This window comes from Triplophysa rosa, linkage group LG20 (assembly GCF_024868665.1).
Source record: "Triplophysa rosa linkage group LG20, Trosa_1v2, whole genome shotgun sequence".
NCBI lineage: Eukaryota > Metazoa > Chordata > Actinopteri > Cypriniformes > Nemacheilidae > Triplophysa > Triplophysa rosa.
The window spans coordinates 14,181,603-14,197,142 of NC_079909.1; the positions used below are offsets into that span (position 1 = coordinate 14,181,603).

Sequence of the window (15,540 nt, forward strand, 5' to 3'; positions counted from 1 at the left end):
TTGTAAACATTACACTTCTTTAAACAGATCTGTTTGAATATGTTAACGAATGTGTAAAATGGCGTTAAAATACATTTTTAGAAGTTTAATAGTGGGGGAATTTGAATAATTTTCTGTCGTTATTAATACGTGTGTAAGTGGCGACATCTGTCGGTAATGATAGGGGGCGACGCACAGAGCAAACCTACACACCCATGTATTTTACAGTTATAAACCACAAAATTGCCGTTGTTCCTGTTTTCTTTTGATTCATTATTTAATTTAAATTCTTATTGTCTGAGTAACGAGCTTTTAATACAAACTCATTGTAAGTATCAGGCACTGAATGACAGTTAATGTGGTATACAGAAACACACAGTAACATTTTTTATACCAGCAGAGCAAAAATGGTAATCTTATAATCTGACCATAGATGATTCATCTAGTTTCAGTTTGTTAATTCAGTCTCTTTTAATTCAAGATCAGCAGAAAATATTCCCCCAATAAGCCTCTAAGAAAACGAGAAAAAACTCTTGAACAACAAAACTGCAATTTGCAATTCCGCTACAAAAAGACTATATATTGCACAATATTTGCATATTCTGTTTAAAAAGTAAAAAAAAAATGTTTTTGTTGTATAATGGTCCAGCAATAAAAATTCAGAAAACAGAACAGTTACATAATACACAGCAGTAATGTATTCTTCATGTAACATAATTAAATAACATATGTGTTAGATAATATCTGATCATTTATCTCAGTCTTGTAAATTAACGAATAAAGTTCATATGACACAAAATCAACAGTCCTAACAGATGGGGTCAAAACACCATGCATCAAAATGTGAACAATATTATTTAACAATGTTAAAAAAACACGTTGCACAAGAGCTGGCAAACGTTAAGAAAGAAAACCCCAATGTAGTACAGTGAGAAAATAAATATTATTTCCTTTAAAAAAATAAAAGCATTTGCTTATAAAAATCATATTCAACGAAAACAGACTTGCAGGGACATATCTTTCTCCCGTTACATATAACCACTATTTCCAGTGTTTTGAAAGTTTGTATAAGAATCAAATTCAGTTCCAAAGGCTTCCACAAAGCCCAAATCTACACCCCAGACAAATAGCTGCTGGAAAATACGTAGTCCACCACAATTTTGGCAGTCTAGATAAGGCAACCTGAGACGGACGTTTGACATATTTTGAGTGATAACCACAGCGCAGAAGTGTTCACTGCAGGCTCAGTCTCACTGTTAATATTTTCACCACAGCTCACACTTTCGTTTGGAGTTCATGGGTGAATCTGCCCCGCAGCCAAAGTGCTCAGAGAACTCACGGGAGTTGGAGACAGTGCCAATGACCCGAAAACGAGATGGGCTGTGTGGGTCTGTAATAACGCCCTCGTGAGAGCTTTCGGGTGTCCGGACTGAGCACCACACCTACAAAGAGCCAAAAGCAAACAGAATGTATGAGACCATAACAAAACTAAATCTTTTTCTATCATATAATTTTAAACGTTTTGTGGCACAAACCTGAGCAAATCCCACAAAAAACAGCTGATGGTTGGTCAACCCAAGAGCAGGCAGAGTGGCTTCCTCACCATTCTTCTTGATCCAGTTTACATAAGCCTGCAAAGCAAGTGTGCTAACATTAGACCTCTCATAATTCTGCCTATCACACTCCACACAGAGATCGCAAATACAAAGTGTTAAATGGAGCCCTCGTGTCAACGGTTATTTTCCTCCCCATCAGAGAGGTTAAAGCGGGGTCTTCTCCGACCACATGCTTTGTAACCTATGACTTTTAAGCCAACGGAAAGAATGTGCGAGAGTGACTAGAGGTAGAGCTGCTCGTTCCGAGCCACCTGTTGCGCTGTAAGGCTTTTCCGCGAGATGGGATCACGACGGCCCCAAAGCTATCAAAGCCGCCAACGAGAGAAATATGAAGATTGTAATGCCTTTCGTATCAGTTTCTCGTACGTCATTGCACGTCGTTATGGAAAGTCACCGTTGGCTTCCCGTTCCTCGCTCATAAACAAACCAAACCTGATGATTGAATTAGAATAATTTACATTCTTGTTGAGCATGCGAAGTCTTGTTCCACATCAGGATATTTTACAAACCTTATAAGCTGCTCTTAGGCCTCCGTTGTCTGCGATGTTTTCTCCCAAAGTGTGTTTTCCATTGAGAGGTTCTTTATTTATACTGTAGTTACTGTACTGCTCCACCATGCACTGTGTCTGGTGCTTGAAAGCGTCGACTGAAGAATTTTGCCACCATGAACGTAAATTTCCATCCTTGTCGTACTCTCTTCCTGTAGGGCAGAGAGAAACACTGTTTTACAATATTGCATATTGTAAAATCATTACAGAATTAATGTGCTAATTACATAATGATGTGCAAGATATGTCATTTGATATAATGTTAATTTATGCATTCACAGTTACCATAGCAACCCATAGATATACTGTATAGTGAATCCTGTATGACATATAATCAGATATGTGTAGGTTGAAACAACGCTTAGTAATTTCCTTAATCAGTGACACACTCCACAATATTGGAATTGTAACATTTTTATTTATAATTTTTAAATCTGTCACATCTTTCTTTTTGGAGAATTACCACATCTTACACTTTCTCGTTTAAAAGTTGGCCTACCTTCTCATGCTTTGCAGTTTGCAATCTTCTGAAAAATGATTTCTTTACCTTGATCGTCGAAGGCGTGGGTGAGTTCGTGCCCAATAACCACACCTATACCACCGAAGTTCATGGCTCTAGAAAACATCCCAGACACACTCAGATGAAGAAAGTCATGATATAACACCTACTGACATACAAGACTGGGCAACTGTGTGTTTCTTAAAACCTAAACAAGAGGTTAAATAAGCAAAGCAGGTGAGGTTTAGCGGGAGACTCTTACTTTGGCCAAGCATGATTATAAAAGGGAGCCTGGAGTATGCCAGCTGGAAGTACCATCTCATTTTTGGTGGGGTTGTAGTAGGCATTAACTGTGGGTGGGGTCATACTCCATCTGTGCAGGGAGAAAAACACACACAAAAACCTGATGACCTCACCAAGCACTGGTGGAGACAAAAACTGCCATTGGGAGCTTGAAATGTGTACACGAGTCGGACTGAAACTCACTGATCTCTGTTGGGAGCCTTTCTAAGCTGGTCGGCAGTCACCCGGGCAGAGAAGTTGTAATAATTCATGACGTTTTGAAAATAGAGGTCTGAAATAACATCAAACTGAGAGAGTTTGGGAGAAGGGTTGCCAAGGTGTTATTTAAGGTGCTCTAATAACCAACAAAATACACATACAAAATATTTATACATTAACAAAATATATACATACGTCATTAAACACCTTATCCAGCTCTTTGGGGTTCATGATGAACTTCGGATATCCAATCATGTTGTATATTGCATCTGCCTAGGTGGAAATAAGGCAATGAAAATGTGTGTGGCATTATAAAAGCTCAGGGCACATTAACACCAGATGGCACTATCGAGCATCAACAAGCCATAAGAACAATTTCAAACTTTTCCTGTAACATGATGGCTGTGTCTCATTTCGTAAGGTTGCGTCCTCCAGAGGTCTCATTCGAGGAGGCTGTCTCGTTTCATAAAATCAGGTAGGACTCTCTGGAGGCACCCTTCAAATACGACCTTCTTTAACAGGAATTCGGAGGATACATGAGCAGTATCTTTCGTTGCTAGAGATAACCCACAATTCTTTGCGTCGGCCAACGTCTGTTATTTGAATAAACGGCAACAGCTGCACATTCAATCAAATATGTGGTGTTTAAATGTTAACAGTTCACAATTTGTGTCACGTTTTTTGAATCTTAGCAGGCATATTTAGTAAATAGGTTTACAAGTGTTTAGTGATTTTTAAACGTTTTGAAACAGTAAGGCAAAAATTGTACATTTGTTGAACACTTTTGGCATTGTTTAGGGTAGAAAGTAATCAACTTTTTACCTCTTAAATCATGTAGAAATCATTTTAATTAATTTGACAGGTGTGCGAGTGCAACGTGTTGTCATAGCAACGTGGTACTTCCTGTTTCCTTTTCTGCCAGTGTGTCCTACGAAGGACGTCTCGTTTAATTCTAAGTTGAGAATCCTCCGTATACCGCATCCTTTAGAGGATGATACCTATGGAGGACACAAGGATGCAGCCTTACGAAACGAGACACAGCTGATGTTAGTTTTAAGTAATAACACAAGGTTTACTTTTTTTTTTTTTTTACAATTTATTGCCTTGTGGTTGCTAGTGTTTTCTATATGGTTGCTGCTGGGGTATATAAGCCAGGACCGCCCAATTCAAGTTATCTCTGATATTCTGGCTTCAAGGGATAGTTCACCCAAAAATAAAGATTATCTCATTTATTCACCATCGTGTTATTTCAATCGCCGCTGTCCTTCCAAAACCTTGGATGTCCAAATTCGCTGTTTATCAGGAAATGGAAAAAACACTTAACTTTTTCGATGATTAAATACTGGTTTGTCGAAGTTAACAAGCACTTTTTAATACTTCTTGTTGGTTAGAGTTTTACAAAACCTGGTAGCAAACATAAAGGGTGACTAATAATAATGATTTACTTTAAATATGGAGATACAAGGTTTCAGAAGGACAGCAGCGATATGAATCTTTCTTCTACAGAACACAAAAGAAGATATTTTGAGAAATGTCTCCGTGGTTTTGTGTTCATACACTGGGAGTCAATAGGGGATGATATTGTTTGGTTACCGGCATTCTTCAAAATATCTTCTTTTGTGTTCTGCAGAAGACAGAAAGTCAGGTTTGAAATGACACGAGGGTGAGTAAATTATGAAAAAAATCTGTATATGTAGGGTTAGAAGTTACCATATACTGAGATCATTACCAGCACTAAACAAAGCTGAAACAAAAGCAGAACAAAATCTGATACATCCAAGGTGTTGATTTCAGCAGGAACATCCCTGTGGGAAACAGCGGGGAAAAACATCACATGCAATTGTTCCGTTCAAAGCTGTCGGTTCTCACCTTTTCTTTGGCAGCTTTTTTTGTCTCCGGATCCATCCAGACAATGGTCTTTAGACTGTCTTCAAAAGCCCATTTGATCTCCGAGACCATATCTTCAACCTGACGGACACATCAGGAAAGAACTTAGTACATAAGCCTCAGGATAGATGACAGCCCGACATATCACAGGATACTCACGAAAGCTTTGCTGTCCTCAGAAAAGGTAGCTCTGACAAACAGCGCCCCAAGGGCAAAGCCCAGAGCGCTGTCCGTGTCGCTGGCGCAAAGCTTCCAGCGTGGCATGCAGCTCTGGAAAACATAAAGGTGATGCATTAACAGCTAGCGGCACAGTCTTCTCAATGTGACACCTCACAAACAAGTTTCATCAGGACATAGGTCTCTGCGGCTACACAACAAAGTAGTTGTTGTATGAGTGAATTACTGCAAATAAACTGTTCCGACTACTCCGGACTTACCAATGGGGGTGCCAGCAAGCTAGAACCTACAGCAAGTTTGTGTAAAGTACACTTAGTCAATGAAAGGAGACATTTCATTGTTCATTTGAAAGTTCCTGATGTGTGACGCCCAGAGAGCGGTAGAAACAGGACATGTCTTGTCGTCCATTTGACTTCATATCTGTTGTTTAGAATCAAAACTAAAGCTTTAGTGATAACAGGACTCACAATGGCCACATACACAATGCAGATAAATATGGTTGTCACTCCTGTACACACAGAGTTTAGTTAAATACAAGAGTGACTCCATTTAATTCTATTCTACAAAGTTATTCTATGTTAAGTTTAATTCTACATAAAGTTAAACTGTGCCTAACACCGTGTCTACACCAAAAGACAATAAAACGCATTAGAACCCAACCCATTATAATTTTACATTTCGTCCACACCGGATACGGACTAAGCCTTAAAGTCACCATGAAATCAAACAGGAAAATTATTATAAAGGATTTATCCATGCAGTTCATTTTTATTACTCAGTACTTAAATGTATAATTACACTGTAAAATAAAGTGTAACCTACTCTTTAATCAAAAACATTAAGCTCAACAACAACTCTTCACCACATGATGAAAGCAACAAAAAAGAGGAAGGACTACTGACTGTCCAATGGCCAGGCATTTTTAGCCCTCCCCTCCAGGCCCAACTTAAAACAAACCAATCAAAAAGGGAAGGCCAAAATAAAGCCCCGCACTACTTTTTTTTTCAAATTTCAGAAGCCGTTTCACTCGGATGTACGCCACGATACGGAAAAGAAGTCAATCGTAACTTCCGTAAAGGTACCATCCTTAAAGTCTCCCTCTTATCATAACCCATCACGCGCACAGCTAAGGCTCAGTCTTTTGTTTGTTATTTCAGCTTGACCCCAGCGGAAAGTGAGGCCAGGGCAACAGGATCTCACCCTGATAAGAGTCTTCCCCCACAGAGCACAGACTCAAAATATCAACAGATACCAGTTACTCTATAAGAGATCACTGCAAGACACAGAATAGGAGTATGATGATTTTTGTGTTTTTAATTTTTCTATTAAATTAGCTCATATGTATCAAATGAGCCTTTTAAGAGAAACTTAATGCACAAATTTAAAGGAACAGTTCACCCAAATATGAAAAACAGATTCTGGTATGGCCTGTGAAAAGGCTTTCTTGTAATTTAAGGTTTTCTACCTAACATCATCCAACATAATGTAAAGAACATTAAAAGTATAACCTTGATATCTTTCATATTGGCTGAGTAAAACCATGTCAAAAATTCATATCATAAAGAAATTAATGAGTAAAATCAAACTTTGATGTTGCTAATTTCTTAATTATGAGACTTTAACCTGGATTTTACAGACAGTCACATTTGTGTTCCGTTGTTTATGAATGACATAAATTTGCACATAAATTATGATTTTCATCTACTTGAAAAATAAGGTAATGTTTTTATAGTTGACTGCAGCAGTATAAACAAAATGGGAGAGAGAGAGAGAGATTTGATTGATCATTCATGACAGAGGCAGACGTGTTGTGGGCTGACAGCTGGCAACGTTGATCACTGTTCTCACCTTCTTTGTGCCGTACATGACTTCAAGGAAACGCTGCTCTGCATCTTGGAACCTCTGGTCCAGGATGGACACCATTTTCCGCACCACTTTCATGATCATGTAGTTGTTCAAAACACTAGGGGAGACATAATACTTTTATTCAATTCAGGTCTGAAAGATAGCCACTACGTTATATAGTAAAGCTATTTTAAAGGGATACTCTACCCAAAAATGAAAATTCTGTCATGAATTACTCCCCCCATCCCCCCCAAGTTGTTCCAAACCTGTATACATTTTTTGTTCTGTTGAACACAAAGAAAGATATTTGGAAAAATGTTAGCAACTGACATTTCTGGGACATCATTGACTACCATAGTAAGAACATTTTAATGGTAGTCAAAGGTGCCCTAGAACTTTGCTTTCCTAAATTATTCAAAATATTTTTTTTTGTGTTTTGGGACAACCTGAGGGTGAGTAAATGATGATATAATAAAACATTTTTGGGTGGAGTATCCCTTTAATAGTGTCATTTTTGCACAGTGGTTCTACCAAACAGAAATGCTAAAATAAATACTGTAAATTTAAAGCATTGATTTAGTCTAATGTTGTGTCTGTTGTGTTACCTCTTGTTAGTGTTGCTGATGAGCTCTGAGACTTTCTGGAGGTATTCTTTAGCATACACAACCACGGGTTCAGAATCGTTTAGGACAACAGGAACAAACACTGCAGAGAGGAAAGGCATCCAGTCTACTGCAGGAGCCAATGTCTACAGCACAGACAAACACGTGACTAACATCCCAGCTCACATGCAACATACAAATATGAAATATGAAAGACTGCTTTACTGTATTACAAATGACGGAAGGTTGCTCACAGATAACTCTTTGGCCTGGATCTTGTGATAAATCTTCAGCTCTTCACGTCTCGCTTCTTGAGGGACGGTGATGTTCGCCAGGGCTGTTTCAAAGTCTACGATTTCCTCCATCATCTTCTGAGAGGTCTCTTTTGAGCCACCCAGAAGGATCCCCAGATCCACCAAGAAGTTTAGGTATGCGCTTAAATACTGAAGGCATGGGAGAAAAATCAACATTAAAATGTAAACGTAGGCTGTAGCCAACAGCAGAGCATCTTTGGCTGAGACACAGTTTTCCAAGTTAATAACAAACATTAGTGCTTACTTTTTCATTGGCTGTCTTATTGAGATAGTATTCTCTAGATGGAAGTCCCAACCCGGACTGATCCACCTTTGGAAAAAATAGAAAGAGTGTTCACTTAAGCAACCGTGACATGCATCGTAACATACTGTATAGCCTGTTATTAAATATTTTCTGACAGCAAAACACGACATTGACAGAAAGTGTAGGAGTTGTTTCCCCCACACGTTTAAGAATCCATGTTATGATAATAAATAAATGACATCCTTCGCATTTCCCGATAAGTGAACCCACCTGGATGATGTTGCTGTTGGAGTGTTTTGAGTCTGTGCTGACAAAAACTGTGAAAAATGGGGAAGTGCGGTAGATGGCTGACACAGTCCGTAAAACTTCTTGGAAGTTATCCCTCTCCCATGGGCCGGTCAAGCCCCAACCTCCTGTCTGGAAAACAATATTCCTTCATCAAGAATTATATCCCACAATAAAAGCAGGTTTTCATCGTTGCTGATATATAAATTATATAAGATAAATAAGATAACCAGGGTCAAAAGTGCATCCGAGATCACCTGATTGATGAGATCCTGGAGTGGTTTTGCCCCGAGTGCTTCAATTTTGCTCTCGTTCATACAGGCTTCATAATACCACTGGGCCTTTTGCTCCGCTTTGCTCAGGCTTTTCATGCTGGTGTTCTCTAAATTTAACAAATGAAAAATAAATTGTAGAACTATGTTTCACTCTAAGTTAATATTAAAACAGCATTCAACGCATAACATGATACTTGTTATGTGATGGTTAAACAGGATCCTCAGATCCAAGTGTTTTGATGAAAGATTAAGTAGACAAACTTGTTTTTCTTTGCAAAAGAATGGCTGAATAGCATTATTAGAACCAGGAACGTGTATCAGGACAGTAAACAGGGTCAGTTGTGATTTCATGATTTTAGAGCAAACACTGAGCAATAAAATCTCATCAGACTTTGTGTTTCTTACCCAGTAGGTTCTTCATCACCGCCATGTTGTGCTCCCACAGGTTGCTGAAGGGACCCCAACGGGACTTCCCCTCCGGCAGCGGGTTCTTCTTCATCCATCCCCCACAAGCAAAGCTGTAGAAATCCTGGCAGGGGTCCACTGACCGATCGAGAGCACTCATGACTGCGCTTGCCACACTGACACACGGTTCGGACAAGCACGTTCCCGGATGAGCTGTTTCAAAACATAATTTATACATACACATCAATACACACAGTTTTGGCTCCTGTGTCAAAAAAGATAATACAGTGTTTCCAATGTCTCTTTCGCCCTGCATATCTTACACAGGGGAGATCATAAATGAAGCACAATATTGGCTCAACGCATGGAACAAAAACAAACCTCCCCACTGTGAAAGTAACTTATCCTTACAGCTTTCAAAGGTAAAGTCAACATGGCTTTGATTAAGGCTTTGGATTGTGGTGAGCGATACTTTATACCTCATACGCATGTCATAAATACGGGTTGAACATTTCTTTGAGGGAGATCCCAGGGCATGTTCCAGATGGCTTCTATTCACTGTTCACAAAAGCCGAAGCCAAAATTTCTGAGAAAGGGGTCATTTTATTCAAAACCCTGACCAAATTAAGGGTGAAATGAAGAAGCCACAGAAATCTTAGAGCCATCAGAAATGAAGCCCTAGAAGACGATAGCAGCTATCGTGATGGTATTTTCGTAGTACTTCAATATTACAGTAAATAAAAACCACAGTACTACCATGATGCATGACTGCGTGACTTGCTTTTGTTATAAAGGTTAAGAAAAGTGTTCATTTGCACGCATCTATTATTCATATGCACACTTTTGTGGTGGTGAGATATATATTTGAGACTGGCTGTAAAACCATACATCCAATGAGGTTTGAAGGGTTAGATTTCAACTGGAGTTGATCTTTTTTATTTGAAAAACTGTATTACTACGGCACCTTGCTCAAGAAAATGTAATACTCCACCTACAGACTTCATGGTAATACTTCTGGTACTTTTTAAATGAGTGGTCTTTGTTTTTAAGCATTTAAGAAACGTTCCAAAATGATTAGACACGCATTTGTGTTTACTTTAAAAGCTTCGAGACTGGAAATGACTCCATTGTCTGAGGTTACGCAAGTATTAGATTCGATATTGGAAGGAAAGGCGCTGTTTTTATTTGGCTTGTTGACGCACAGAAAGAGAGCAAGTGAAAACAAAGCCATAATAGACTTCTTTGTTAGCTCTTCTAAGAAAAACATTTGGTGCCGAAGATGCTCCTAATCCGAAGAGATAAAACCAAGACCCCGGAGGCCTGAGGAAGACTGAGGAAACAGGGGCTAACCAGTCTGGTCCCTGTGGTTTCATGCAGTCATTTGTCATGGTTGCTCAACAGTGGGTGGTTGAATAGCAGGAAGTGGAATTTACTTCACAATAACACAGAAATTACATTTTGAGCTGAGAAAACTAAATGAGTTTTTATATACGGTCTAGAGCGACATTAGTCTGAGCTTGGTTTAAAGGGGTCATATGGCGCGAATACGTGTTTTTCTGTGTCTTTGGTGTGTTATTAGTTGCCCATGCATGTATTAGACAAGTACAATTGCAAAAATGAAAGTGTCGGAACAAAAGATGCATTCTATCTAAAAGCGAATGCTCACCCAGACCTGTTTGAAACGCCTCGTGTAACCACACCCCCACAAATCTACGTCAGTTCGTGGTATGATTTGACTAAGACCGCCCAAATGTATACGGAAGTAAGGTGGGCGTACCTGTCACTACAATTGCTTTGGAACCTGATGTTCCAAATATTAAAATTGGCCGTATTCGACCAATCACTACTCACTGGTTAACTGGCCAATCATAGCACACCTCGCTTTTCAGAGCGATGAGCTTCGTAAAAACGCCAAGGTCATGGGTTCGATCCCAGGGGATTGCACATAGTCAGAAACAAATGTATAGTACAAGGCAATGCAAGTCGCTTTGGATAAAAGCGTCTGCCAAATGCGTAAATGTCAATTACAATCATTTTATTCAAACATTTTGTCTTTTGCTGCTCAATTCAACTGTGGGGTCACCAATCACTAGCCTATTTTTATTTTACATAAAAAATCATATACTTACATTCTTTATAGTGCAGACCCAAAGTTATGATGCAGATGAACAAAGCCAGAGAGAGAGCGCAGACTACGACCACTAGCTTTCTCTCAACACGAGTCTTCACGGCCCAGCACCGAGGACCCAGCCCACGCTGCAATCCCACCTGTGTAATAACAGTTTTTTTAATACAAATATATAATAAAAGTTGAATAACTATCCATGCAATATCACATTTATAGAGGTGATAACCTTTAACCATTTATTTCCCCATTTACTTCCATAGTTGTGAACTCCTACTGTAGGCTTTACTATTGTTTCTGACTGATAACCACTGGCATGTCAAACACGCTGTTATTTGCATCTGGTTAACCATTAAACCCTTAGGAGAGATAATAATCCACAATGTTAACTTGCTTTATAGGAAGGCATGCTTTACAATACATTACCATTCAAGACTGCCCAGAAAGAAAAGAAACATTTAGAATGAAGTCTCTGATCGCAATGGGATTAAACAGAGAGCAACTGGAGACTTCTTAATGCTATGAAAGATTAACCTTTGATCTCCAATAAACATTTCCTCTAGGTGATTTTGTAGTTTAAATATTCTACACAGTTCGGATCAAATGAGGCTTGTGATTTTCATTTGCTCATTGATCAGTTCTGTTTGGCTAAAGCTAGAGAGCTATTGCTAGACTTGTGTTATGTCAGATTAGGTCCCGTTGAGCTCTTGGAGTTCAAAAGTCAAATCGAGTGGCTAGCTGCCCAGCCGTGCAATTACATTTACCCAGCATGCTCAGTTTTGGTGTGTGGCTTCAATGAATCCTATAATGCCAAACTCAAATATGTTGAATTGCAGGTCGCTTGAGGGTCAAAAAGAGTAGGGATGGGAAAGCAAAGTGTGGGATTTTCAAAAAATAGTTTCAAAAAAGACACACAGTACATTTAATTCCATGGATAGGATCAAGTATTTTAGGAATGGTTAAAGGATGAAGAAGCTCGGAAATCAGTAAAGAAATCACAATCTATTGATATTGTACAATGAGAACCAGTTAACCTGAGAGTTTGGACCAGCTGCTGTCAAAAATGACTTCTTTTCGCTGGCCTTTAGAAATAAAAAGTGAAATTTTTCATAATAATTCACACATGTATCATGTCAGAAATACAACCTCATTTTAGAGTTTCAATGAAATCGTTTTGTATACGAGTACTGTCTGAATACACACACCATATCAAAGGCCAATTTGTTTTTTATCACTTGTGAACATTTTTCTATCGGTTTTTATGTAAATTTGGTTTTATGCCTCAATAATTCAATAATTCTAGATAATACTCTTAAAATAAAGGTGCTTAAAAGGTTCTTCACAGCGATGCCATAGAAGAACCATTTTGGTTCCACAAAGAACCATTTAGTCAAAGGTTCTTTAAAGAACCATCTCTTTCTTACCCTTTTATAATCTGAAGAACCTTTTTTCGCCACATAGAACCTTTTGTGAAACAGGATGTTAAAGGTTCTTTATGGAATGATTTAGACGAAAAGCGTTCTTCTATGGCATCGTGAAGCACCTTTATTTTTAAGAATGTAAGAAGACGGATACACATGATATGCACATTGTTTAAACTATTAAAAACAAAGAAACAATACAATACTTTTAAGAAGTAAACCCGACACAAATACAATGTTCAACAGCATGAAGTATTGTTTTCTATCATACACCATTGCTGACGCACAGCTAATGTTAGAAAGGAAAAGAAACACGACGTTTGAACAAAGCAACATGAAGAATTTGCGACCAAAACAATCACAGACTCACTGGTTCCTATTTCTAAACATGCACATCTGTGATGTAGTCTTAAGTTACATAAACACGTCACATCATATTTCTGAAAATGACCTCTCACCTGCATGCTAGAGGTGTGGTAGATGCCATCAGAGCCGGTGTCCAACAGCTCCTCTTCATCCAGAGTGGCTCGCTTGTAGGTAGACATCTGAAAGGTCAAATGAAGAACAGATTCCCTCAATGCTTCCATTACCAAGCAAAATCACCTCTGCTGGGAATCTTTGCGAGTTTTTCAGCAGTTTTAGGGAATGCTGGAAATGTGTGTCCTTTTCAGATCCATCAGCACAATATTGTGAAGATTCCAAGGACTAGAGGTAGCACTCGGCTCGGTCTGTAAGGGTGCTGTGTGCTCTGTGTGAATGAAGTTCTTCCCCCACCCCTGCTTTTCTACCTCCTCCCAGGCCAAATTTCAAACTCCCCTAATGTCAGCTACACCTAGGAAATAAGCTTGTAAGCATGTTCAGCTCTGTCTTCACAACAAACATACTGTATGTTCAGAGACATCTATGCTGCCGTCTCGGCTTTTGCGAGGCTAGTCTTTCCAGTTTGAATTCTTGAAGGAGGGATCCCTGGGAGTTTTTCTGTCTGCGACAATAGCGTAAGTAGAAAGGCAGGAACTTGTGAAAAACAGGAAGGAGAGAGGACTCAATCGACATACATGGGTGAGTGTGAGGGCGTGTGAGTGTACTCATATTAGAGAGAGAGAGAGAATGTGTGCATTCCACAGTGTGGTTTCATTTAGAGCTGGGAGGGAACTTTTAGAGGTGAGTTCCCGCCCTCTCCTTCCTACCAATAGGATTGTACCAAACAAGGGGCGGGTTTCCATATAAAGCCACGCCCTCTACGCGTTCCTCAGTTGCTTATAAAAGGATGACAATCTCGCAATGTGACAAGCAGGCATTGCTGTCCCCATCAGAAGTCCAACCTCAACAAGTTTGACAAACAAAATGAAATCTTTTTTCAGAATCTTTTCATGAAACACCTTAACATTTCCTTTCTGACAAAGCCAATTGGTAAACAAAGCAGTGGTTAAAGTTGCAACAACATTTGAGCCAGACACATGCAACAAAGATTAGACCCTGGTTTTAAATCCTGCTTATGAAGTCAATTCAATGCCACATATATTAGCAAAAGAAAATGAAGTTTTGCAAAAGAAAAATTGAGCAAAAATAAATAATATTGCAAACAAAAATAAAGTTTAGCAAAAAAAATAAAGTACTGAGAGATCAAATTTTTTTTACACAGACAAACTTTAGCAGCAATGAACGCATCTTTTCCCACGTTGGAAAAACCGAGTCGCAAAAGCACAGGTGGTTGAAACGCAGAATTAAAGGGGCGGTGCAAATGAATTAGTAGGTACTGCAAAGGAAAAGATGCGTTGCAAAATCATTGCTACTAAAGTTTTTCTTTGGAAAAAAATATTTGATCTCTCAGTACTTTATTTTTTTTGCAAAACTTTATTGTTGTTTGCAAAACGTATTTTTTTCTCTTTTCTCTTAACACCTATTTTTTCTTTTGCGAATCATTATTTTTGTTTGCAATTTTATTTATTTTTGCTCTATTTTTCTTTTGCAAAATTTCATTTTCTTTTGCTAATATATGTGGCATTGAATTGACTTCATAGGCATGCCCAGACCCGTTATACACGCCCCAATCTGTTGACTCCACCCCCACATCAAACCAGTGCCACAAAGCCAAACGCACAGAAAAGTGAAGCGCAAAGGAAAAAACGAGTCGCAAAAGCACAGGTGGCTGAAACGCAGAATTAAAGGGGCAGTGCAAATAAATTAGTAGGTACTGCAAAGGAAAATATGTGTTGTTAAATTATTGCTGCAAAGGTTTTCTTTGGAAAGAAATATTTGATCTCTCAGTACTTTATTTTTTTTGCAAAACTTTATTGTTGTTTGCAAAACTTATTTTTTTCTCTTAACACCTATTTTTTCTTTTGCGAATCATTATTTTTGTTTGCAATTTTATTTATTTTTGCTCTATTTTTCTTTTGCAAAATTTCATTTTCTTTTGCTAATATATGTGGCATTGAATTGACTTCATAGGCATGCCCAGACCCGTTATACACGCCCCAATCTGTTGACTCCACCCCCACATCAAACCAGTGCCACAAAGCCAAACGCACAGAAAAGTGAAGCGCAAAGGAAAAAACGAGTCGCAAAAGCACAGGTGGCTGAAACGCAGAATTAAAGGGGCAGTGCAAATAAATTAGTAGGTACTGCAAAGGAAAAGAAACGTTGCAAAATCATTGCTTCTAAAGTTTTTCTTTGGAAAAAAATATTTGATCTCTCAGTACTTTATTTTTTTTGCAAAACTTTATTGTTGTTTGCAAAACTTATTTTTTTCTCTTAACACCTATTTTTTCTTTTGCGAATCATTATTTTTGTTTGCAATTTTATTTATTTTTGCTC

General features: G+C 38.5%; 1 protein-coding gene across 1 annotated transcript; it reads right to left on the reverse strand.

Annotated features, from left to right (window-relative positions):
- Positions 1–213: 213 nt before the first annotated feature.
- Positions 214–13,756, reverse strand: ece1 (endothelin converting enzyme 1). The gene is made up of 18 exons (XM_057361373.1): positions 13,182–13,756; positions 11,307–11,445; positions 9,178–9,390; positions 8,755–8,879; positions 8,483–8,629; positions 8,213–8,278; positions 7,909–8,097; positions 7,658–7,800; positions 7,056–7,170; positions 5,190–5,300; positions 5,013–5,111; positions 3,339–3,416; positions 3,129–3,232; positions 2,905–3,015; positions 2,691–2,758; positions 2,105–2,295; positions 1,515–1,610; positions 214–1,421 (listed from the first exon to the last, which is right to left on the reverse strand). Exons 1-18 carry the CDS (start codon positions 13,308–13,310, stop codon positions 1,245–1,247), a joined length of 2,301 nt encoding a protein of 766 aa, XP_057217356.1. The 5' UTR covers positions 13,311–13,756; the 3' UTR covers positions 214–1,244.
- Between the last annotated feature and the right edge of the window lie 1,784 nt (positions 13,757–15,540).